Source organism: Scyliorhinus canicula, chromosome 10 (genome assembly GCF_902713615.1).
Source record: "Scyliorhinus canicula chromosome 10, sScyCan1.1, whole genome shotgun sequence".
Taxonomy (NCBI): Eukaryota; Metazoa; Chordata; class Chondrichthyes; order Carcharhiniformes; family Scyliorhinidae; genus Scyliorhinus; species Scyliorhinus canicula.
The window spans coordinates 86,287,516-86,314,268 of record NC_052155.1 but is presented as its reverse complement, the minus strand read 5'-3'; the positions used below and the strand labels follow the sequence as shown (position 1 = coordinate 86,314,268).

Below are 26,753 nucleotides of genomic sequence, written 5' to 3'. Positions count from 1 at the left end.
TGCTTTCGCTTCCCGAATCGCACGCCGGAAAATCCTGCTCGGCTGGCGATCGGCAGCACCACCCAAAGCTGCAGACTGGCTCGCTGACCTCTCGGAATTTCTCCCGAGGCCAGCCAAGAGAAGAGGAAGGGTGCTGAAACTAATGGGGTGGGGGGAGGAATGGGTGATATCATAGACCGATCCAGAGGGTAGCAAAATGTACGTACAGTTAGTCAAATGAAGACCAAACAAACCTCTCTGTAAAATAAAGCATATTAGCGCGGGCAAGAAAAATGTAATGTATATAAGCAACAACTGTTTATAAATATGAGAAAACCCAATAAAAATATTTTTCAAACAAAGAATGAATAAATCACCGAACAAGCATGTCTTTTGGGACTTGTGGTAGGAAACCGGAGCACCTGGAGGAAACCCACGCAGACATGGGGAGAACGTGCAGGCTCCGCACAGACAGTGACCCAGCTGGGAATTGAACCTGGGTCCCTGGCGCTGTGAAGCAACGGTGCTAATCATATAGTTCAGGACTGACTTCAGTCCTGTCCTTTCTGCTCATGCCCAACCAGAAAAGAGCAGGCCCGTCTGCAACAGTGGGGCTATATTTTTCATTTCTCACTTCAGTTATCCAATGGAATTAATGATTTTAATTGTATAAATGGTGATAGTATTTGTGGGAGAACTGATAAAAATGATTTTCACTTTTAATTCTTTCATACCAAAGCTTGCAATTTGATTTGAAAAATAATAGTACTTGCTGATTGTGTCACAAGGGTAGAGGCAATAAATGACAAAAATTTGGGGACAAATTCTTCGGTTTAAATGTCTGATTTTAAAAGTTAGGCAAATATCACTTGTTATGATCAGAGGTTTATTTATAGTGAAGCTGCTTTGCGAGATGATAACTAGCTGACAAATTGGCAAGTGGAATGTTTCATTGTAAAACTGATTTGAAAGTAAATTATAAATTAAAGTATTTGCTTAGTTTTTAATAAAAGATGATATTCTGATAACTCTTCTTGAACATTTATCAGGTGTCTTCCGTTCCATGCTGGCTGTTCATTGGTTGGATTAGTCAAATGATGGCTGCACTTGACAAAGAAGAAGCTAGTGTCATACATCACATCATAGAGGACATTGCAGATTCCTACCCACAGGCTATTGTGTACCCGTTTATGATCAGCAGTGAAAACTATACATTTGAACCATCTGCAAGTGGCAACAGGAACAAAGAATTTGTTGAGAGGTAAAAAGGAATACCGTTATCCCGTCACCCACCTTTTTACGGAAAGGCTTTTACAAATTGCAAACTTAGGAGATCATTTCATATTTGCAAACATGCTTTTTGGAGGTTGAGAATGAATCTGAATTTTGTGACATTTCCATGGAATGGCTTATCTCAGTTAACAGCAAATGCAACATAGAAAATTATCCAAGGCATTTTTCCTGAGGGATGTGAGAAACAAATTAATAATATAGATGAACCATGTTCTTGAGCTTCATATTTATAGAGAGAAATAGTGAGGTGGAGGAGTTTAGCATGGATAAAGGCGTCAGCAGTAATGTAATATAGGTGGATGACGCAAATATTGTGATAATGATTTGAATATGGTGTTTGTAGGTTCTGTCATCAAGAGAAGTTCAACAAGGGAGCAACAATATATGTCATCAACAGACGTACGCAATCTGACTCAAACTTATGATATCAAGAAGGGATAGTATATTGATGGGAAAGCTGAGGGATGGTGGCAGTAATACCTTTTGTGTGACTTGGTAGAGTAGGAAGAGAATCCAAAGTGGTAATTTTGGTTTGACAGGTTAAAAAAGAGAGCAGTCCCATTGGCTGGACCATGAAGGGGAGATGGTAGAAGAGGATTGTTCAATGTTATAGAAATATAGAAAATAGAAACAGGACTCGGCCATTTGGCCTTTCGAGCCCACTCTGCCATTCATTATGATCATGGCTGATCATCAAGTTCTTTACCATGATCCTGCCTTCCCCTCCATATCCCTTTAGCCCCATGAGCTAAATCTAATTCCTTCTTGAAATTGCTCCTCGTTTTGACCTCAACTACTTTCCGTATTGAAAGCTACAGAGAGGCCAAGGGGCAAATTTAGATTTTTTTTTAAATCACAGAATCCAATAGTGACTGAGACCAGTGTTGAGCAGGACAGATATTTGTTACGCCACCCTGGGCAATTGCATGGTCAATTCCAGCCCTGCGTGTCCCGGAGTCACAACACAAGTGAATTAGCCAATAATTCTTATAAAAATTTCTGACGCCTTTGGCCCTGGGTTGCCCAATAATTACAATCATCAGGTTTGTAAGTTGAAGCACAACTACTGTTTATTTATACCAAGAACTATGATAATGTATATGCAGTAAGTACAACTGGATAACAACAAGCAAACACCTACTACCCCCTTTAACTGTCCCATCCCTCTACCCACACGCACAAAGACAGAGGGATGGAAAAGAACATAAGAACGTAAGAACTAGGAGCAGGAGTAGGCCATCTGGCCCCTCGAGCCTGCTCCGCCATTCAATTAGATCATGGCTGATCTTTTGTGGACTCAGCTCCACTTTTCGGTCCGAACACCATAACCCTTAATCCCTTTATTCTTCAAAAAACTATCTATCTTTACCTTAAAAACATGTAATGAAGGAGCCTCAACTGCTTCACTGGGCAAGGAATTCCATAGATTCACAACCCTTTGGGTGAAGAAGTTCCTCCTAAACTCAGTCCTAAATCTATTTCCCCTTATTTTGAGGCTATGTCCCCTAGTTCTGCTGTCACCCGCCAGTGGAAACAACCTGCCCGCATCTATCCCGCCTCTAGCAATGAAGGACAAAATTCCATTTGCCTTCTTAATCACCTGTTGCACTTGTAAACCAACCTTCTGTGACTCATGCACTAGCACACCCAAGTCTCTCTGAACAGCGGCATGCTTTAATATTTTATCGTTTAAATAATAATCCCGTTTGCTGTTAGCTGAAAAGGGTAAAATAATTAGGATGGAGATCAAAAAATAAGAGTCTTTGCTTCAAATGGTGGTTCTTTAGCAGGCTTTCCTCACAGCACACTGGTTGGTCAAAGTCTTTGGTTTAAAGCTGGTAATGGTCTTCCTTGCAGAGTCATTCATTTGGGGTCCCCACAGGTTTAGAAAATGCAGAACTTACAGGTAGCAGGCTTTCTAGAGAGACACTTTTCTTATCAAGCTGGGCCTTCAGCTCGAGGTTCACATTCAGGCCTATTTCTGCATAGACACTATTTCAAATTAAATCTTGCTTCCAGCTTGTGATCTGACTTCAGGTCTTTGCAGTCTCAAGAGGACAACACCCAGACTTGCCGGAGAGAGAGTCAGCCCTCACTGAAGAGGATTAGTTAGATCTTTTTGCAGAGAGTTTGTTAGATTGTTCCATCCAGGCTGCAGAATCAAAACTGAAACCCAAAATGCAACCTCATGACTCTGAAAATATTCAAGTGGGATAATATTCAATCATCACCTGTTACCGGGCACAGCCTTTTGGGCTCATTCATTGGCCACCAGCCAAATGGATCAAACCAAGTCATCACTGACACTGGTCAGTCTGCAATCACCAGTCTAAAACAACACAGTCCTTTGGAATCTTCTGTTTGAATTAAAGAAACAGGCCACTGCTTCCTTCTACTTCAATTAAAGATACAGGCAGCCTTAAAGGCACATGTCCATAAATCCTGTATGGGTCAAAAATGTAATGCCACGAGTAAAGAAAAGGGAAATAAGGGAATAAGCAAGAAGGGCCTTTACAAGTTGGACTAAACAAACTCAAATATGAATCAACCAAATTCAGCAACAATTTTTAAAAACATTTTGTCACGGTGTGGACGTTGCTGCCTAATGTACCTCTTTAGTTTCCCATGTCAGTAGTGGTGAACCACATTCCTGAACAACTGCAGTCCATGTGGTGAAGGTGCGCTGTTTAAAGGTAGAGAGTACCAAGATATTAATCCAATAACAATTAAGGATGCTGAGAGAGTTGGGGAACTTATAAATAATGATGTTCTCATTACTCTTGTTCATTTAAGTGGCGGAGGCTGCAGGTTTAGCAGCTGCCACCAACGAAGCCTTACTGAATTCCTTGAGTGCATTTTATCTATAGTATACACTGCAGACCTCATTTCAAGATGGCGCCGGAGCATGGCGACTCTGCCAGTTCTCTCACCCAGACTCTTTTTAAAAAAATCTCTTATCACCGTTCTGACTTACTACAACTCTTTTCCACTTCATATATAATTACTAATAATGTTCTTCTGCTGTTGCTCATGTTTTTGCTTTGTTTGGCTCTTTTTTCCGCACTGTAACCAATCACTGTTTGTCGATGTACCATTTGTCAATGTACTCTGTTGATTATTCTTTTTTTGTCTACTACGTACGTACTGTGTACATTCGCTTGGCCGCAGAAAAATACTTTTCACTGTACTTCGGTACATGTGACAATAAATCAAATCAAATCAAAACCAAAAATCTATCAGACATGCACCCTGGTGGTTGAATGGGTAACTTTTTGGCCAATAGCTGTAATGCTGATTAACAGGACAGCTTTATCTTGGATGTTGTCGAGCTTCTTGAACTTTGACGTAACTGTGTCCATGTAGGAAAATGCAAAGTATTCCTCATACTTCTGACATGTACCTTGTGGGTGATGGAATGACTGTAAGACATCAGGAAGTGGGCTACTTAATGTAGAATACCTGGCCCCATCCCGCAACTCTCTTATAGGTGCATCGGTGGTTGTTTCGGTACCTCATCATGTTCCATCTGGACCTGGAAAAAGTATTAATTTTGCTTCCAATTTCCACCACTCTATAACCTTAACATGGTCTCCGACACGTCCCTTCCCTTCCTTTACCTTTCCACTTCAATTTCTGGAGATAGACTATCCACTAGTATTGATTACAAACCCACCAACTACCTTAACTACAGCTCTTCACACCCCACATCCTGTAGGGCGGCACGGTAACACAGTGATTAGCACTGTTGCTTCACAGCGCCAGTGTCCCAGGTTCAATTCCCACTTGGGTCACTGTCTGTTCGGAGTCTGCATGTTCTCCCCGTGTCTGCGTGGGTTTCCTTCGGGTGCTCCGGTTTCCTTCCACAAGTCCTGAAACACTTGCTTGTTAGGTGAATTGGACATTCTGAATTCTCCCTCTGTGTACCCAAACAGGCGCCTGAGTGTGGCGACTAGGGGATTTTCACAGTAACTTCATTACAGTGTTCATATAAATCTACTTGTGACAATAGTAAAGATTATTATTATAAGGACTCCATCCATTCTCCCAGTTCCTTTGCCTCTGTTCTGATGATGCCGCTTTTCAAAACAGCGCTGCTAACATGTCTTCATTCTTCCTCAATCATGGTTTTCCACCCACTGTGGTCGACAGGGTTCTCAACTGTGTCCAACCAAATTCTGCTCTCACCCATCACCCACCCCCCCAGAACCAGAATAGAATCCCCTTGTCCTCACTTTTCACCCCACCAGCCTCCGCATTCAAAGAACCATCCTCTGTTCGTTCCGCCAACTCCAGCATGATGCCACCACCAAACACAACTTCCCCTCACTCCCCCGTCAGAATTGTATAGGGACAGTTCACTTCGGGATACCCTGGTGCACTCCTCCATCATCCCCAACACCTCGCCCCTCGCTCTTTTCCCACATAGCACTCCATGCAATCGGAGAAGGTATAACGCCTGCTCCTTTACCTCCTCCCTGCTCACCATCCAAGGGCTCTTTTCAAGTAAGGCAGTGCTTCACGTGCAGCTCCTTTAATCTGGTACATTGCATTTGCTGTTCCCATTGTGGTCTACTCTACTTTGGAGAGACTAGACGCAGACTGGGTGATCACTTCGCAGAACACCTTTGGTCCGTCGCAAGCGGGACCCAGACCTCCTTGTGCTTGCCATTTCAACTCGCCTTTCATTTCCGTTCGTGGCCTGCTGCAATGTTCTCAGTAAGCCTAATGCAAACTGGAAGAACAGCACCTCATCTTCCGATTAGGCACGTTACAGCCTTCCGGACATAACACTGAGTTCAACAACATCAGACTGTGAACTCACTCTCTACCACCTTCACCCAATTTTTATTTCTATCAATTTACTTTCATTTCTTCAATCAATCTTTTTTCCCCTCATCATTGTTAACCCCCCCCCCCCCCCCACACACACACACTTGTGCCATCTGTTCCGTGTTCCTAGGTATCCTTTGACATGCTGCTCTGCCATTTAAATATTCAAATCTCCTTATTTGCCACTATCAGGACTCTTGTTGGCCTTAAACACCCAATTTACATTCCCTTTGTCTTTCTGTCTATTGTGTTATGTTATTTGAGTAACATAAGTCGCTACTAACTAGACAAGGTTGAAAGTATTTATTTAGTAACGACAAAGCTATTAGTTGAGTTCGACACTCTGCTGATCTAACTCTAGTAACACAGTGAACTTGACTGCCTGTTCAAACTTTATCTAGGCCACGTGTAGTGGCCTGATTGAGATTAATGCGACACTCCTGTAGTTCCTCCAGTCTTGATGGGTGAGTGAGGGCTGGGACTTGTATGAGCTGTGCTTTAATCGTGGTTGTGTAATGCACTGTAGTGGTTATGCCACAGCTGGGTGTTCTGATTAACCACTTATTTACATGTCTGTCTACATATCATTACACTGCCCACAACATCTTTGTCAATCTCCACCTTTCGCTGGCCCTCTATCCAGCCCCACTGCTCCATGCACCCTCCACCCCACACACACACACACACAGACACAACAGTAGCAATCTGACCCTATTGTTAGCTCCCTTCTCTCTCTACAGATGCTGTCAGACCTGTTGAGATTGTCCAATATTTTCTGTTTTTGTTGTTGAATACCCAGTCAATAACCTGACCTTGGTCCAGGTGAGTCTCTGGTCAGTGGTGACTCCCTCACCCCGCCCCGAGGATGTTAATGATGGGAGAGGATTGCATTTGCTCAGGTTTGAGATTGCCATTACCCAGCACTTGTGTGATGCAAATGCTACTTACCACTTCTCACCTAAGCCTGGACATGTGTGTATGCAGTTGGATTGCTTCATTTCCTGCGGAATTGTTAACGTAATAGAATACTGTGCAATCCGCATGCCTGCCCTGAGAGGGAAGGTTATTTATTTATTAAACAGTTGACTATGTTTAGGGCAATGAGATATCTTGATATCAAGTAAGTGGCCACATGTGTGGTCATGGGTTTAAGTGAAGGATTTTGTAAGATTTGCTGCAGATGTGAAGATGGTAAAATTAGATGATTTTATTCAGGCTCCCCACCATTTTGTTGACCTTTGATGTTTGTTAATGTAACAAATGAAATGCAAATGTGAATTGTTATTAAATACCCTTTATGTTGATCTATAAAATCTAACCTGTCCTGTCATGAATATTGTGTTTTTCTCTCCAGGTTGAAAACTAAACTGAATAAAGAAGGAGTGATTGAAAATTTCATTAATTCCTTACAACAGCTGAGTAATCCAGACTTGCTCTTTAAGGTAATATTCAGAATTCAGACGTTTCCTAAGAATAATTTATGTCACAATTCAACAGCAAAACAAAATTTTGTTCATTAACAGGACTGGGTTAACGATTTCAAGAATCAACTGGAAAAGAAAGTGAAAATTAAAAAGGTTCTGAAAAACATGTATGATGAGATATACTCAAATTTAGCATCTTTGCAATCTCCAGGAATTGGAGCATTCAGAACAAGATATGCTAAGGTTTGTGAAAGTTAATCAGTAAATTTTATGTCCAAAGGATCAGTGTTGGAAGTTATTCTTTCACTTCTGGGACTGGATCTGATTGGGGAAAGTAGGCCGTAGTGGTAATGTCACTGGACTAATAATCCAAAAGGCCCAGGCTAATGATCTGGGGATGTAGGGTGAATCCCACCATGGCAGCTGGTGGAATTTAAATTTGATTAATAAATATGCAATTGAAAGCTACTCTCAGTAATGGCGATCGTGAAACTATTGTTTTTTTTATTGTTTAAAAAGCCATCTGGTTCGGAGGTGGCATGGTGGTGCAGTGGTTAGCACTGCTGCCTCACGGTACCAAGGACCTGGGTTTGATCCTGGCCTCGAGTCACTGTCCGTGAGGAGTTTGCACGTTCTCCCCATGTCTGCGTGGGTCTCAACTCCACAACGCAAAGATGTGCAGGGAAGGTGGATTGGCCATGCTAAATTGCTCTTTAATTGGTAAAACGTGATAGCCTCAACTGCTTCACTGGGCAGGGAAATCCACAGATTCAGAACCCTTTGGCTGAAGAAGTTCCTCCTCAACTCAGTCCTAAATATGCCATCCCTTATTTTGAGGCTATGCCCCCTCGTTCTAGTTTCACCTGCCAGTGGAAAAACCTCCCTGCTTCTATCTTATCTATTTATTCCCTTCATAATTTTATGTTTCTGTAAGATTCCCCCCTCATTCTTTTAAATTCCAATGAGTATAGCTGAGTCCAGTCTCCTGCACCCCTACCACCAATCCAATGTGTATATGTGTCAGTGTTTAATAGGAATTGTTAAGATAATAATATGGAGCAGAAATTTTTGCAAACTTTCTTCTCCGCATCCCTGATTGATCAGGCTTAATGTAGCATCTACCTAACACAAGCTGGGGACCAAACCTTGTATTTTTATGATTTGCATGACTCACTTTAAACTCAATGAGTTTTATTCCTTTTTTAAAAGTATGGCGGGTATTAATTTACATCTAAAGATACTTCAGAATTGTTATTCCTTCATCCTCCTAACTATAATATGTTCTGGCCATCACGTTCATAATTGGGTTTTTTTACTGTAATACTGCTTTTATAACTTCAGACATTCAAAAAGCTTTTTGATCAAAACTTTGGAAAAGAAGGCTCAAAACTACTGGTCATGAATTTAACAACATTTAATGAAGCAGCAAAGAAAATCCAGGACAGCATAAACAAGGAATCGTGTGAGCTACCTGGGAACCTGAAAGAGTACTCACCGTGGATGAGTGAATTCAAGCCCGAGTATCTAAGGAATGAACTAGAAATTCCTGGCAAGTTGCATCCTCTTAACCTGACACACTATTCTTTCAATTGTTTTTAACTACTTTTCTTTTTAGTTTATTTTTATAATTTTGCTGAGAGGAACATTTGCAATGTTTTCATGAATATTGACTAGAGAAATACAAATATACACTTTCTGTTGCATGTTTGCTTAAATAGTAAGCACTTGCCAAGTTAATCTTCAAAGATTTAAACCTGGGGTTCTCTTAACATTACTCAAATAATTTAACTGTAAAAGGAAATATTGTGCTTTTGTTCGAAGATGGAGCACTTTGTCTGATCCTGGTCATATGTAATATTGTCTTCTGTCTCTGCAAATTTATAATAAAGGTTTCATGCATTCTGAAGGGGAAACTAAAGCAAAAAAATTAAGTGGCTCAAATAAAATTGAAAACTTGGGTGATTCACTGATCTTGGTCCATTGTTGCTAAGGACACCACCTTGGACACCCATTGCAAATGTGTCTTTACAATCAGTATAATCTCTTGTGACATTTCTCACAACTGATAACATTTTAGAACAAAATGTGGGTGTGAGACATTTTCCAACAAAAAAAAAGTAGGAAATATTTTCTGGTGAGCTGGTCTTCTATAAAGATTGATATAAGGAGCGACCCATGCTATTGCCTAGTTGTAGATTACTTGTCAATCCTGTCAGATTTGATCGGGTGGAAGACATTAAAAAGAAAGAGGTGATGATGATGGCATAATAGTAATGTCACTGAATTAGTAATCCAGGGCCCCAGGCTAATGCTCTGGGAGGGTGGGTTCAAATACCACCATTGTGGCTGGTAGAATTGAAATTAGGTTGATAAAAAACTGGACTGGAATGGTGACAATGAAACTATCATTGATTGATGTAAAAAAAACATTGGTTCACTCTTTCCCTTTGGGGAAAGAAGTCTGTCATCCATACCTGGTCTGGCCCACATGTGACTCCAGATGACACAACAATGTATAGAATCATAGAATTTACAGTGCGGATGGAGGCCATTCAGCCCATCGAGTCTGCACCGGCTCTTAGAAAGATCATCCCACTTAAGCCCACACCTCCACCCTATCCCCGTAACCCAGTGACCCCAGCTAACCTTTTCGGACACTAAGGGCAATTTATCATGGCCAATCCACCTAACCTGCACTTCTTTGGACTGTGGGAGGAAACTGGAATACCCGGAGGAAACCCACGCAGACAGCCAGAAATCGAACTTGGGACCCTGGAGCTGTGAAGCAACTGTGCTAACCACTGTGCTACGGTGCTTCCCTAAGCTCGTAACTGCCCTTTGAAATGGCCTAGCTAGCCATTCAATTCAAGGGGAATTGGAAAGTGTATGAGAAAATAAATAAATACCCAAAAAGCCTTTTCTTCTCATTAAGGTCAAGAAGCTGATATAAATCAGCCATCAATAACAGTTTCTTTTTCCATCTAGGACAGTATGACGGCAAATCCAAGCCAATGCCAGAATATCATGCACGAATCACGGGATTTGATGAAAGGGTACGAACTAGCTATAATGTGCCTGCAAACATATTTTGATAGTCATTTCTTTCAGGAAATTGTATAGCTTGTGCTGATCTTACCTCATTAAAGATGGCCAAACTATTGGAAGCTGTTCCAAGCACACAATTGCAGCTGCCAGAACTGAAACAAAAAACAAAATTCTGGAAACATCTGTAGAAAGGCCAGTTAAGTTATTTAATGTGGAGACTTCTCAACCAGGCATGTTAAAGAGAAGACAGCTGCAAATCAATTCTTTGGCGATGCATACTCTGCTTTTATGTTCCGCAATGTGATTCTATACCATTATAATATATTATGAAAATTGCAATATTTTACCATATTCATATAAACATATTACTTGCAGCCCTCAATGGAACCAGCATTTTTTTCCCGTTTTGTGTATCTGTATTCAAACTTCACATACCATTTGCCTTTCATTGTTGTATTTTTCTGTGAACATTTCAAACTTGTGTGCCTCGTTGTAAGGAAAATATAAAACTGATAATGTGACTGAGATAGTGCACTGCTAAACCAGTAAGCATCTTTGTGACTTTCTGTTTAGTTATTCAGTTGTGCTGAACCGAAACATATTCAGGAACTATTTTTAATTAGAAACAGGAAGTAAAATTATTCTATATCAGAATTACAATAGCTGGATTAACAATTTGGGTAATAAAGGAATGAAAGTTTTTGGTGAGAAAGCTTCATTTGCAATTTGCAACTAATACTTAATTTAACAATTATTCTGAAGTAACAATCTAAATGTAAAACCTTTGCTGGTGCTAGTAGTAGGTATGACAGTGTTCCCGAGCCAGTATCACATGCGAGCTCACTTTCACTGCAGTGGTAATAACATGAACGTATTTTAATTACTGCCCCCATGATTTTACCCAGATAAAAGTTATGAACTCTATAAGGAAGCCAAAGCGCTTGATAATTCGTGGCAATGATGAAAAGGAATATCCTTTCCTTGTGAAGGGCGGTGAAGATTTACGACAAGATCAACGAATTGAGCAGCTATTTGACATCATGAACATTATCCTTTCTCGGGATGCAGCATGCAGTCAAAGAGGTTTGCAGTTGAAGACTTATCAAGTCATTCCTATGACATCAAGGTATGGCAATTAGATTAAAGCAGTAGTGGTTATTCTTGAAAATTGACAGTTATTCTATCCATGCGAAGCATCAGCTCTGAATAATTGAAATTAAACATCTGTTGAATGGCCTATACTTCTTCCCAGGGACACCACACCACCAGATCACTCAGAATAATGCCTTTCCATGGTACAGCTTTGAAATTTGTACGATTCCTCTGGTTTTGGAAATATTCACTGAAAACTGACGTGCTGACATGAAGTTATATATATTTTGGAGTAGGCTGCATTCCTACTTCTGCCACAGTGGTTGGAATTTCACCTTAACTCAACCCTTTTGTAATGTGAGGCATGTTTTGACTCGAAGGGCCGAATAGCCTTCTGCTTCTATTTTTTATGTTTTCTGTGTTGACTTAAAAATTCCCTTATTTTTTCCAAAGATATATTTTTTAAGATACAACAAAATACTCCATCTGAGAAAATCTGGTGGCTTGAAATGCACACTTAAATACTGTATTAATTGCGAACACGATACAGCATAGAATCATTGTTGCAATCTTCAAATATTTTTACAGCAGTTTCAAGAAGAAAATTTAGTAACTCGATCAGATGGATTACTTGCAGTTTTACTTGTTTTCATTCTTCCCCATACATTTCATCACCAAGTTCTCATTAATTAAGGCAGCAGGAGCAGTCGACAATGTGGCCACAGGTTGAACAAAATACAGAGAATCGTGTGTGCTGAAATAGACCATGGCAGTTTCTCTTGCTTTCTTCATCCCATCAGAAAAACAGTAAAAATACTCACCCGGTTGCAGACAGTAGCATTAGGATTTAAACATGCAACATATTGGATCGGAGCTGAGCAAGCTACTGCTTGGATGATCCTTGTTTATCTATGGGGAAAAATCCCTTTATTTGCTGTTTATAGTCAATTCCTAAATATGAGTATTAAGACCATATTTATGATTTAATTACAAATAGCGACCAGAGAAAGCCTTCCCTATTATGGTCATTCCAATGCTTTTGTATTTCTGCAATAACATAAAAACTAGGAGCAGGAGTAGGCCATCTGGCCCCTCGAGCCTGCTCCGATATTCAATGAGATCATGGCTGATCTTTTGTGGACTCTGCTCCACTTTCCGGCCCGAACACCATAACCCTTAATCCCTTTATTCTTCAAAAAACTATCTATCTTTACCTCAAAAACATTTAATGAAGGAGCCTCAACTGCTTCACTGGGCAAGGAATTCCATAGATTCACAACCCTTTGGGTGAAGAAGTTCCTCCTAAACTCAGTCCTAAATCTACTTCTCCTTATTTTGAGGCTATGTCCCCTAGTTCTGCTTTCACCCGCCAGTGGAATCAACCTGCCCGCATCTATCCTATCTATTCCCTTCATAATTTTAAATGTTTCTATTAGATCCCCCCTCATCCTTCTAAATTCCAGCGAGTACAGTCCCAGTCTACTCAACCTCTCCTCGTAATCCAACCCCTTCAGCTCTGGGATTAACCTAGTGAATCTCCTCTGCACACCCTCCAGCGCCAGTACGTCCTTTCTCAAGTAAGGAGACCAAAACTGAACACAATACTCAAGGCGTGGCCTCACTAACACCTTATACAATTGCAACATAACCTCCCTAGTCTTAAACTCCATCCCTCTAGCAATGAAGGACAAAATTCCATTTGCCTTCTTAATCACCTGTTGCACCTGTAAACCAACTTTCTGTGACTCATGCACTAGCACACCGAGGTCTCTCTGCACAGCAGCATGCTTTAATATTTTATCGTTTAAATAATAATTCAGTTTGCTGTTATTCCTACCATATAAATATATATTAACTTGATTTGCCTTAAACAAAATCAACCCACATATTTTTGTAGCCTTAAAAGCTTATCTGGTATGTTTAATAATTTGGATGTTGCATAGCAGGAACATTATATATACTATATTATGACATTTCAGAAAATACTAATTTGTTTTTTTTCTTAAGACTTGGTTTGATAGAATGGCTCAACAATACGTGCGTAGTCAAGAATTTTCTTTTAAGCAACGTGACTGAGGATGAGCATAAAAGGTAATATTTAAAATAGTCAGATGCAGCACCAAATGCAATTAAGAACTAAGTCACTCTATAGCAGGGGTGGGCAAACTACGGCCCGCCAAAGGTCTTTATGCGGCCCACCAAATTCAAGTCATTAAAAAAAAAATGTTTTTAAAAAAATTTTTTTTTTTTTCAATTTTTCTTTAAAAATAAGGTTAATGGGGGGGGCTGTTGGGTTATTGGTATAGGGTGGATACGTTGACTTGAGTAGGGTGATCATTGCTCGGCACAACATGTGTTTCATGTGAAGTTTCTACTTTAAATTATTAATTAATAAAAATTAATTGTTTTTTTTTCTTTAAAAACCTTTTATTTTGGCTATTTTAAATATTAATTATTTTACTTAATATACTATGCGGCCCTTTAAAATTGTGAATTTCTGAATGTGGCCCTTGCACGGAAAAGTTTGCCCACCCCTGCTCTATAGGATAAGCGTCATGGCAGGTCCCTGTGATAGGACATGGGATTTAGTGGAGTGGGTCAAATGCTTCAGACAATCAAAGCAAATAATTTATATTGCATCATTTTTATTCGCACTTGTTTGCTAGAATTCCAAACCCAAATTTTTTGTGTCTTTCATTTTCTGTGGCTCAACATCTAACTTACCCGTTGCCCATTTTAAAAAAAATAATTTTTTTGCATTGTGATAATGAGCTGTTTTTGCAGTCAGCAGTGAATCAATGGTGGTCGCTGCTGATCTTTAAGAACCCTGCCAACAAAGATCTAACAATCTCTAACAATCTCCATGGCATGGATTTCAACTTTCCCAATGCAATTTCAATCGAGTCCCAAGTCAAGGGGATTTTCGGGCGTCCAGCAATAGTGATGTCAGTAGGCAGGCTAAGCAGCTGACAATATTGAAATATTCTCACAGCCAGCGAACCAGGAAGTTAAAAACACTGATTATACTTTGCTACTAATTTAACTTTTCAAATAGCAAGATAAATTATGATGATTAAATTAAATAGAAGTTAAAATGTCAAACTATAAATTATTTAACAAATATATGCAATTTTTTCTACCACAATCTGACATTCCACGAATATAAATTTAGCATTTCAGGATCAGTGAGGGTGTTTAACAGTAATTATGAATTTAGTATTCTGTAAACATTGCAGTTACAAGTCATTTAACATGTGTAACCTTTCAAGGGATTTTAAGCAAAACTAATAGTGTAAAATTAGACATTTTTGTCAGTTTGTGAATTGCATAAGATTTGCTGGGCATCTCAACAGTGCATCCTCCGGCAGAACTTGGAAGGTGCACATTGAGGTGGGGTAGAGGAATAAAGGGATCTTGAAATACAAATGCACCAATCAAAAGTTCCATGAGTTAGCAGGATTACTTTACAAAAGCAAACCAAGTTATTAGGCTTTATTTTTGGAGGAATAGAGTTAAAACGTTGGGATGTTATGCTAAACATGTTATGAAACTTGGTCAGACCACACTTGGAGTACCATGTGCAGTTCTGGTTGCCATATTATAAAAGGGAAATAGAGCTTCTGGAGAAGGAGCAGATAAGATTTACAATGATGATACCAGAAATGTGTGGGTATATATATCAGAAAAAGATGGACAGGCTGCATCTCTTTTCTCTTAAAATAATGGGCTGGGGAGGTGGGGGAATGATGTAATAGACGTCCTTAAAATTATGAAAGGCTTCGATGGAGAGGATACAGGATACTTTTGTGGCGAAAGAGCATAACTAGAGGCCATCAAAATAAGAGACACCAAGAAATCCAATAGGGAATTCAGAAGAAATGTCTTTACCCAAAGAATGATAAAAATCTGGAACTTGCTTCCTCTCGCATTTAAGAGGAAATAAAATATATGATGGAGAAGGAAATAGATAATTATCATGGTAAATTTAGATGAGAAAAGATGGGAGGAGGCTAGAGTGGAACATGAGCACCAATTCTTAAAATTGCTGTCAGTTTCAGTGGAGTAAGGATGACTAATGCTGACAGTTTTTTAGTTGTTACCACTGCAAAATCTGGTCAATTTTGCAGTGAAAGAAACTGGGCCCCTGGGGCCTGAGTTCACAAGGCAAGGAACTGTATATCTCCTTAATTAATCACGTTGATGGATTGTGAAAGTAATTGTTCAAAGACTGAGAAAGAAGTCAATTAGAGAGGGTGAATTCAATGTCAAATCAGGTAGAGAACAAAACGGAGGGAAAGAAAGATTGGATTAAAAGACCAGAAAAATAGAGGCAACCCAAAAAAGTGATGAAAAAGTAACATTTAAAAATGTTTTTTAAATCGGGAAGAAAGTGACACCACACTAATAATAGCTAATTTTCCAGGTGAAAATGATTAACTGGCAGTAATTAATATTTACCACAATATTTAATGTGCAGTCAGACTGAGTCGGACAATACTACATTGTGTCAAGTTTAGTTTGTATCTTTGTACCATGCAAATATAGCATTGCCCAACATTTTATCTAACAGATAGTAACGTGCTGTTTTATCAGAAGTAATAACGGCAGTGAATCTCTCAGCAGCTTTTGAATTTTCACATTTAACGGCATATTTGCCCTTGCCCGAAGTTGCGGTAGCATTTGTATATAAATGACATTAAGCGGCTCCTTACCATTATTTGAAAGCATGTTATATAGCTCAGGCTCAATATTTTTGTCTATGGATTTTACTGTTTAGTAGGGTTTAGCTAGTGTGCTTTTTAAGTAATGAATAGTATGAAATATTGCTGAGTTTCAAAACAATTTGAATACTAGCCTTGCTAGTGTAATATATATGTGTGGCATTATGGCACAGTGGTCAACACTGCTACTTCACAGAGCCAGGGATCCAGGTTCAATTCTGGCCTTGTCTGTGTGGAGTTTGCATGTTCTCGCATTGTCTGCATTGGTTTTCTCCAGGTGCTCTGGCTTCCTCCCACAGTCCAAAGATGTGCAGTTACGGTGGATTGGCCATGCTAAATTGCCACTCGGTGTCCAGGAATGTGCAGGTTAGGTTACAGGATTATGGGGGTGGGCGGAGGAGTGGACCTCTCTTTCGGAGGCTTGGTGAAGACTCGCTGGGCCAAATGGCCTCCGTCTGCACGATGCTCTATGATTATATACAACTCCATTAATAATAACAAAAATAAACTTATTTCAAATTTAAAGGTTTTCTTTTACTTGGTTTCTGGTCATAAAATCAATAATATTTCAACAAGCTTTGCATTATAAGTCACTTATGTTTATTTTCAATTTCCCAAGGGTGCCAAGAAAACAGTCACCCAAGGAACTGTTTACTGATTGGCTACAAAAGATATCCGGACCAAAGACTGAAGGTCTGACCCAATATGGACTTATGTACATGTGAGTATAATTTGCCTTGGAACATAACTTTGACTTTTAAGTATTTTAGATGTTTCAATTGGTTTCATCCTTGAATGCCAACTCAAACTGTATGGCCTGATTAGTGCTACTTTTGCTCAAATCTAGTTGAAGGAATATGTCAGGGGCAAACAATTGAAGCCACATATCAATTAAATAAGCCAAAAAGTAAAAAACAAATCGATGAATCCACTTATAAGCCATCATTTAAGCCATTACTTTGTCTCCAGAGCTTCATGGATCAATTAACTGAAGCAAAATAAATTGCAGTACTACATATAAAAGCGAGAGGAGAGTGGGCCTAGATGAGACATTCTTCCAGAGAGCCAGCAAGGGCAAGACGGGCAAAATGGCCTTCTGTGCTATAACCATTCTATTATCTTCTGCATTGAGTAGTTAACTATCAGCCCTGTGCATTGGTTAATATATAGCTGAGTCCAGATCCACCATAAAGGCATAAAAATAGAACCTGCAACATTTCCCTTATTAAAGTATCAAAATAAAACTCCTCCTTTCTGACCGATGCTTCTAAGCAGAGTTTCAAAATGTTTGAAATGCACGAGCACATTATCAGTGAGGATCAAGTACAACTTGCCTCTGTCTGTAGTTTTGGTGATTATTCTCTTGTTACATCCATTTATGGACCTAAGTGAAATTAAAATCAACCTAGAATCCGCAGAATAAGGGACAGGCATGAGTAAGAAAAGGAAACATTTTGGTTGTTTGACGTATAGATGGAGTTTGCTTTTCATACGTGGAGTCTGAATTAAACTCAATAGCCTTAAATCAGATTACAGTTTCCAGAATGCATTCAGATCAGGGCATTTAAATAACTAGTAGCAGTCGAATGTGGCCCAGAGATAATGTGACAGTGTAAAGCTATGGTCAGGCTAGGACAGCCGGAAAGAATATTGGACTCCAATTAGTAAGCACCAAATATTACTGCAATTTGAAGTTGCTGCACTAAAATAGGAAGTATTTGAAATATTGAAAGTTAATTGTATCCACATGACATTTAGTTAGTGCAGAGAGGCTATATTCAAAGTGTAAAAGGATGAGTTGTTGTGTGGCTCGTATACATACACACAAACTTACCTCTTCCAAAGTTCCTATTTTCCAAGAGGAATGTTGACAGCTAATTTTGATCTTTAAAAACTATACTTAATTCAGAAATTTTCATTTTTTTCCATTTAATCTAAAAATATATTGTGATGTTTTGCTGCCTGGTGCATCATTTTAAATCAAACCAGCTCATGCTACTTTCTAGCCTAAATAAAACATTGGTATTAATTTTAAAACGGTTAATAGAGTAAGTGTATTAAAGAGCAATAATGGTTTATAGTATAATTTTTAATACCTGAAAGGAAATATATTCGGGATGGCCTAGCACATTAAGTGTCTCAAAAAGAGATGCATGTTACGATATTCTGTCTCATTTTCTTCAGGCTTTAGATTTGATGATCAGAGATACTTTTGATATAAGGGTTGATTTATTTTCCTTCCTCATTTCCCATTCTCTGTGTGCCATGAGGCATCAGTGAGTCCAGGTCTCCTGTTAGCATCTGTGAATGTTCTTTCTAAAAATGGCTATAGGATAATGTTTAGCAGTAGTTCACACTTTGAATTTAATTCCCTCACTGAAGAAGAGTTGGCCTCTGATCACTGAATTTCCATGACGCTGAGAACAAGAATAGTTTGTCTGACTCTCATCCAGTGGATCATACTGCTTGTACTGGTAGAAGAAATGGTGCAAACTTAGGGGTTATCAGTAATATGTTTTGCATGAAGAGGCATAAGGAGACGATAGAGAAACATAAATAGGTTAAGTGAGTTTGGGAAAATCTGGTAAATAATGTATAATGTGGGCAAATATGAAATTGTCCCATTTTGGCAGGAAGAATAAAAAAAAACAATTATTTAAAAGGTGAGAGATTACAGAGCTCTTTAGTTGTAGAGGGATCTGGGTGTCATAGTGCATGAATCACAAAAGGCTAGTATGTAAGTACAGCAAGTAATTAGGACAGCTAATAGAATGTGATTGTGTATTGTGAGAGTAATTGATTACAAAAGTAGGAAGGTTTATGCTTCAGTTGTACAGGACATTGGTGAGACAACATCTGGAATACTGTGTGCAATACTCATCTCCTTATTAAAGAAAGATGTAAATGTGTCAGAAGCAGTTCAAAGAAGGTTTACTAGACTAATACCAGGAATAGGCAAGTTGTCTTATGAGGAAAGGTTGGGGAGGTTACGTTTTTTATCCACTAGAGTTTAGAATGTACGAGCGATTTGATTAAAACCTTTAAGATCTTTAGGGATATTGACAGCGTGAATGTGGAGAGGATGTGTCAGATAATCTAGAACTAGGGATCACTATTTTTAAAAAGGGGTCACTCATTTAAGATGGAGAGGAGTATTTTTTTTATCTGAGGGCTGAGAGTCCCTGCAACTCTCTTTAAAAGGCAATGGAAGCAACATATTTCAATATTTTTAAGGCAGAACTAGGTAGATTCTTTATTAACAAAGGGGTGAAAGATGTTAGCTTCTGGCTGCTGTTGAGTAAAGAGTCAAGAGTTCTGCTCCTTTCCCAAACACCTTTATTTTCCTTAAACACAATCTATACAAAACTCTATCACCACCACATGTGCCACCTGCAACCCCTTTACATAGCGGTGTCAATTATTGGATATTTAACATCAATTTGACGTGTAATTGGAATGTCTCTTAACCCATTCCTAACAAAAAGTTATCGGGTAGGCAGGAATGTGGGGTCAAAGTTTGTGGCAACTTGGCCACCTAAAGGTAGTCGAAACACATTGTGAAAATTGATCATCTTTAATATATAAAAATAGTGAAGCTTAAAGTACAGTATGGACAAAAATGGGAGCAGCTAATTAAACATTGAATTAACAGAATAGAATCAGAACTAACGTTAGTTAAATATGAGCATACACAGGTAAGAAAAGCTAATGTCACAACACTTACTGATGACATCAGCAATTGATTAAAATAAGATGAATGTATGATCATAACACTAGAACACTCCCACACACACACAAATTTTAAGGGGATTAAAGACAAAAATATAATTAAACTAATGCCTTTATTATGCACTGTGATTTGCATAGTAACACTGATGACTCCAACAACTCCTTCTCCATTTTGCCTTTCATGGCGTAGCGCACTGTCCTCAGTTTGCAAAAACGAGAAGTAGCATGAGGATCTACAGACTATTAACTGTAGTGCCCCGCAACGTATCCTCAGGATATTTCTGAATGACATCCTCTCACTTTTGTGTGCTTTATCTAACCCCAGTTCAACTACATCTTCCTGAGCCAGCCATGCCTGGGCAGACTAAGCCCCTGCCATGGAGCCGTGCTCTTGATTCTTGGTTGTTACATGCAATGGCCACTTCTAAGGAGACAAGCAATGGTTTGGTCTCACCGATGTACATCCGAAAGTTGATTCCTGTCTGAGTAAGGGCTGGCGCCTGCTTATAGCCCCAGATTTTGGTTAAGGTCCCCTCATTGATTACCAATGCAAAGACTCCTGGACCACTTCTATCTTGATTTTCTGTCCATCGGCTTTCACTGTAGCATAAGTAGGCTCTGCATGCCCACACTCATTTTAATATGTTGTAATTGTGCTCCTCGACTTTGGCTTCCTTGCATTTGAAGTTCCTTTCTCAGCCTTCGAATTTCTCTTGGCATCCTGGCACTTCTTCGCTAAATGCCCCTTCTTGTGTCACTGGTGAAAAACAGCATCCATAAACTTCCAGAGATTCACATGGTGTGAATCTTCACACCTAAAACACTCCACTGAATTCACCTTTTTACTTGCAGCTTGATTTTTTTACTTAATGCAGTGCACCTGCCTGTGGGCAGCCATTGGCCGTCTGAATATCTTTTGTGTTATTGACAGCAATTTACATACCTTGAGAGATTTCTAGAGCCTTCTTAAAAGAAAATGTGGCTTCTCCCAGAAAATGCAAATGAATGCTGTCCCTGTTAATTCCACAAATTAGTCTGCTCCAAAGCATATCTTCCAAAACTGCGCCAAACTTGCAATATTCAGGGTGCTGGTGCAGTTCGGCATAGTCCCATCTTCCAAAAATGATGTGTGGAATTTGAAACAGTGAACTTAGGACAATGGTTATTCTGAACATGTGTAACTAAATCTGCAAATGAAATGTCCCACAGTTTCCGTGGTGTAGCAAAATTTCTCACCAGCTTGTAATTCTTCGCCCCACACACATCGGAGAATTGAGTGCCTGCTAGCCTCGTTTGCGATTCTGTTTGCCAAGAAAAAGTGTTCCAATCTTTCCAAATATTCCGTCCAGTTCTTGTTCTCTTCCACAAACTCATTGATAGACCCAAATATAATCATAGTGCTGCTAACTTATCTTCCGTCGGTAAACTTGGCAAAACTGTGTTGAATGTGCTGAAATTCAAAGTTTTCTTTGTCACCAAAAAGATTTGGTAACTTGACCACAAAAAAATAGTTAAAATGTAGTGTGAAAGTTAATCTTTAATATATGTATAGGAACGTCCCAGGTTCGATCCCGGCTCTGGGTCACTGTCCGTGTGGAGTTTGCACATTCTCCCCGTGTCTGCGTGGGTTTCGCCCCCACAACCCAAAAATGTGCAGAGTAGGTGGATTGGCCACACTAAATTGCCCCTTAATTGGAAAAAATAATTGGATAATCTAAATTTATAAAAAAAAAAATATGTTTTGGAACATAGGAACAGAAGAAGGCCATTCAGCTCCTCCAGCCTGTCATTTAATGAGATCATGGCTGTTTATGGCCTAACTTCATGGCCTTTGACCCATATCCCATGATATCTTTGCTTAACAATATATCAAAATAGTGAAGTTTAAAATAACATGGACTCAAATACGAGAGCAGCTTGTTAAACGTTAAAATAATAGTAACAGAATAGTATCAGAACTAACAACAGTTAAATATGAATATGCACAGGTAACAACTAATGACAGCACTCACTGATAACATCAGCAATGGAGTTAAATAAGAGGATGCAAAATAATATTCCATAACAAGGTTACAATCAGATTGGTCATGATCTTATTAGAACATAGAACAGTACAGCACAGAACAGGCCCTTCGGCCCTCGATGTTGTGCCGAGCAATGATCACCCTACTCAAACCCACGTATCCACCCTATACCCGTAACCCAACAACCCCCCCTTAACCTTACTTTTTAGGACAGTACGGGCAATTTAGCATGGCCAATCCACCTAACCCGCACATCTTTGGACCGTGGGAGGAAACCGGAGCACCCGGAGGAAACCCACGCACACACGGGGAGGACGTGCAGACTCCGCACAGACAGTGACTCAAGCCGGGAATCGAACCTGGGACGCTGGAGCTGTGAAGCATTTATGCTAACCACCATGCTACCGTGCTGCCCCCTAATTATTGAATGGCAGAGCAGGTTTGATGGGCCAAGTGATCTACTACATCTAATTCATTTGTGTAAAATTGTTCCTTTGCTTGACTAGCGTATTTTCAAATTTGATCCATCAGAATTATTAAGGTGTCTGATAGTTTGAAGTTTTCCCCTTACAGGAAAGCCAGTCGAACTGAAACAGTAAAAACTTTCAGAAACTGTGAACGGGCCGTACCACAAGATCTGTTAAGGTGAGTAAAGGCATTACACATATAGTTCATTACGTTTGTCGCATGATTGTCAATAACCTATGCAACTAATTTGACTGCCCTCACAATTTCTCCATTATTTATGTTATTATTACCTTTCTGTCCCAAATTAATTGCTTGATGGTGGTTGATGGAGACTTTGAAGTTGCTTTCCTATCGGTCTCCTATTTTCACTGTAACTGGATGTGCCCTAAGCTGTGATTAATGCTGGTTGCGATTTTTGGACCATTCACGCTGCCGGGTCACCGACGGCACACCCTGCCACGGCTTTCCCGGCTATTGTGAAACCTGATTGTTCACCAACTGATTCTAGAGTTATCACCAACTAATTTCTGGAGTTGTCTAACAAAATAATAGTGGTTACACCAGGGGTGGGGGGAGCGGGTGGGGAGGGCGGGGGGGTAAGGGAGCTCTCAATTTGGCTGGAAAGCATTTTGAACACCGTGAGGCGTTATATAAATGCATGACTATTGTATTATGTTTGGCTGCACAGTGGATCTGATAGTGCAGTTGTTCGTGTTTGCAATAACAACAGCTTGTATTTACATAGTGCCTTTAACATATTGAAATATACCAAGACACTTCGCAGGAGCATTATACTAAACAAAACATGACACAGTTAAATGGGGGAGAGATTAGCGCAGTTCAACAAAAGCTTCATTAAAGAGATAGGTTTTAAACAGCATCTTAAAGGAGGAAAGAAAGTGTAATGTCTTGTCGGATGGCCTGATTTCTCGAGTTGTCACCAACTGATTTCTATAAGACCATAAGACCATAAGACATAGGAGTGGAAGTAAGGCCATTCGGCCCATCGAGTCCACTCCGCCATTCAATCATGGCTGATGGGCATTTCAACTCCACTTACCAGCATTCTCCCCGTAGCCCTTAATTCCTCGCGACATCAAGAATTTATCTATCTCTGCCTTGAAGCCATTTAGCGTCCCGGCCTCCACTGCACTCCGCGGCAATGAATTCCACAGGCCCACCACACTCTGGCTGAAGAAATGTCTCCGCATTTCTGTTCTGAATTTACCCCCTCTAATTCTAAGGCTGTGCCCACGGGTCCTCGTCTCCTCACCTAACGGAAACAGTTCCTTTGCGTCCACCCTTTCTAAGCCATGTATTATCTTGTAAGTTTCTATTAGATCTCCCCTTAACCTTCTAAACTCCAATGAATACAATCCCAGGATCCTCAGCCGTTCCTCATATGTTAGACCCGCCATTCCAGGGATCATCCGTGTGAATCTCCGCTGGACACGCTCCAGTGCCAGTATGTCCTTTGTTTTTGTAAATTCACCACTCTGTCTTAGAATTCCCCCTATACCAAAAAGGGCCGATATTCCAAATGGTGAACAGGGATTCTCACTCCCTGACTCCGATGCAGGCTTCGGTGGGTGCTATTCAGGTCAAACTATATTTCCAAGTTATTCCCCGGTATAACCCATACCTTCACCGAAGAATTTTACCTACTTACCCCTTAATAGCATCGATGTACTGGGTCCTGCGTTATTAAGGAAGTGAAGTAAGCTAATAACCACTTTTTCAGGTTAAGTTATTTTATTATTATACTTTTTTTTCTTTAAGTTGCAAACACTTTCTTTACAGAAAGGAAAAACGATTAGTGATTCTGGATGCTGCTGGTTTGTTGTAGGGACCTTCAGACTCTCTCTCTCTTGTAGTTCTCCTCCCCTTCTCTCCTGTTGCTGTTTCTCTGTTTTCTCTGTGTTCTGTCCTCTGTCCTCCCCATTGCTGCTGGTTTGTTGTAGGGACCTTCAGACTCTCTCTCTCTCTCTTTAGTTCTCCTCCCCTTCTCTCCTGTTGCTGTTTCTCTCTCTCTCTCTTTTAGTTCTCCTCCTCATTCTTGCTGGCGTTGATCTTCGAGGCTTCCACCTCCTTGAGGGGAGCGGAGCTCCCCCGGGCCGTGCCCCGGCCGCCAGCTGTTGCTGCTTCACGTTCTGCTGCTCTCTGTTTCTGCCTCGCGCGTGGGGGGAGGAGCGAGGGGAGCCCGCGCTTAGTGCTTTTTGGCGGGAGAGATCGGGACCTCCGATAGGGGATGGACTACGGGGCTTAAAGGGGCATGGTGGGACACAACCAGGCCAATGGGTCCCCCTCTATTCAGTACATCACAGTGCTTCAACACAGCACAAAGAAATCTATGCAAACTCTCTTTTTCTTTTTCCCTTTCTCCTGCTGCAGGTTGTAATAACAATTCTGACAGACTGAAATTGACTGCATTTTTGACAGAAGAGCTGGCCACAGTTTCTGCTCTTTTCAGCTGCCACCAACCTCTTGTGGGATCTTTCCCTGCACTCTCCCAGACCAGATATTGGCAGACTTCTATGTTTCAAATGACACATTCTGTATTTTCCAGAACACCTTCCTGAGATGTGGGGCCCAAAATTGGACACAGTACTCCAAATGGGGCCTAACCAGAGCCTTATAAAGGCTCAGTAGCACATCGCTGCTTTTATATTCCAACCCTCTTGAGATAGATGACAACATTGCATTCGCTTTCTTAATCACGGATTCAACCTGCATGTTTACCTTTAGGGAATCCTCGACTAGCACTCCCAGACCCCTTTGTACTTTGGCATTATGAATTTTCTCACCGTTTAGAAAGTAGTCTATGCTTGGATTCTTTTTTCCAAAGTGCAAGACCTCACATTTTCTCACGTTGAATTGCATCAGCCATTTCCTGCACCACTCTCCCAAACTGTCTAGATCCTTCTGCAGCCTCCCCACTTCCTCAGCACTACCTGCCTGACCACCTAACTTCGGATCATCGGCAAACTTCGCTAGAATGCCCCCAGTCCCTTCATCCAGATCATTAATATATATGGTGAACAGCTGCGGCCCCAACACTGAACCCTGTGGGACACCGCTGGTCACCGGCTGCCATTCCGAAAAAGAACCTTTTATCCCAACTCTCTGCCTTCTGTCAGACAGCCAATCCTCAACCCATGCCAGTAGCTCACCTCGAACACCATGGGCCCTCACCTTACTCAACAGCCTCCTGTGTGGCACCTTATCAAAGGCCTTTTGGAAATCCAGATAGACCACATCCACTGGGTTTCCCTGGTCTAACCTACTTGTCACCTCCTCAAAGAATTCTAACAGGTTTGTCAGGCACGACCTCCCCTTACTAAATCCATGTTGACTTGTTCTAATCCGACCCTGCTCTTCCAAGAATTTAGAAATCTCATCCTTAACGATCGATTCTAGAATTTTACCAACAACCGAGGTTAGGCTAATTGGCCTATAATTTTCCATCTTTTGTCTTGATCCTTTCTTGAACAAGGGGGTTACAACAGCGATCTTCCAATCGTCCGGGACTTTCCCTGACTCCAGTGATTTTTGAAAGATCTCAACCAACGCTTCCGCTATTTCTTCAGCCACCTCCCTCAGAACTCTAGGGTGTAGCCCATCGGGGCCAGGAGATTTGTCAATTTTAAGACCTTTTAGCTTTTTTAGCACCATCTCTTTTGTAATGGCAACCATACTCAACTCAGCCCCCTGACCCTTTATAATTTTTGGGATATTACTCATGTCTTCCACTGTGAAGACAGACGCAAAGTACTTATTAAGTTCTCCAGCCATTTCCTCGTCTCCCATCACTAGCCTTCCAGAATCAGTTTGAATTGGCCCAATGTCTACTTTGGCCTGTCGTTTGTTTCTTATTCTTTGTTTCTAGAGTTGTCTAACAAAATAATAGTGGCTACGCTAGGGGAAAAAGGTATCAATTTGGCTGTAAAGCACTTTAAACACCCTGAGGCTAAAGTTATAAACGATTTAATAACATTAACTGTGGGTAAACTATATACAAAACAACAGATGAATAACAGTAAGGTTAAGCACTAGCAACCTCTCTCCCAGCTTCCTCCAGTTGTCTGAGGGGTCACCTGACTCAAACATTCATTTATATACTAGTGAGGCTCCTAGTGGTCAGTCGGGGA

At 40.4% G+C, this 26,753-nt stretch overlaps 1 protein-coding gene across 4 annotated transcripts in view; it reads left to right on the top strand.

Moving 5' to 3' along the window:
* The window catches only part of prkdc (protein kinase, DNA-activated, catalytic subunit), a 277,499-nt gene that overhangs the window by 225,133 nt on the left and 25,613 nt on the right, over positions 1 to 26,753 (top strand). For all 4 annotated transcript variants that reach the window (XM_038809307.1, XM_038809305.1, XM_038809306.1 and 1 more), the window contains exons 74-82: positions 1,029 to 1,240; positions 7,457 to 7,544; positions 7,626 to 7,769; positions 8,868 to 9,075; positions 10,512 to 10,579; positions 11,477 to 11,697; positions 13,671 to 13,754; positions 17,004 to 17,105; positions 22,711 to 22,782. In XM_038809307.1, the coding sequence (XP_038665235.1) occupies positions 1,029 to 1,240; positions 7,457 to 7,544; positions 7,626 to 7,769; positions 8,868 to 9,075; positions 10,512 to 10,579; positions 11,477 to 11,697; positions 13,671 to 13,754; positions 17,004 to 17,105; positions 22,711 to 22,782 (1,199 nt within the window). The remainder of the gene's footprint in view (positions 1 to 1,028; positions 1,241 to 7,456; positions 7,545 to 7,625; positions 7,770 to 8,867; positions 9,076 to 10,511; positions 10,580 to 11,476; positions 11,698 to 13,670; positions 13,755 to 17,003; positions 17,106 to 22,710; positions 22,783 to 26,753) is intronic.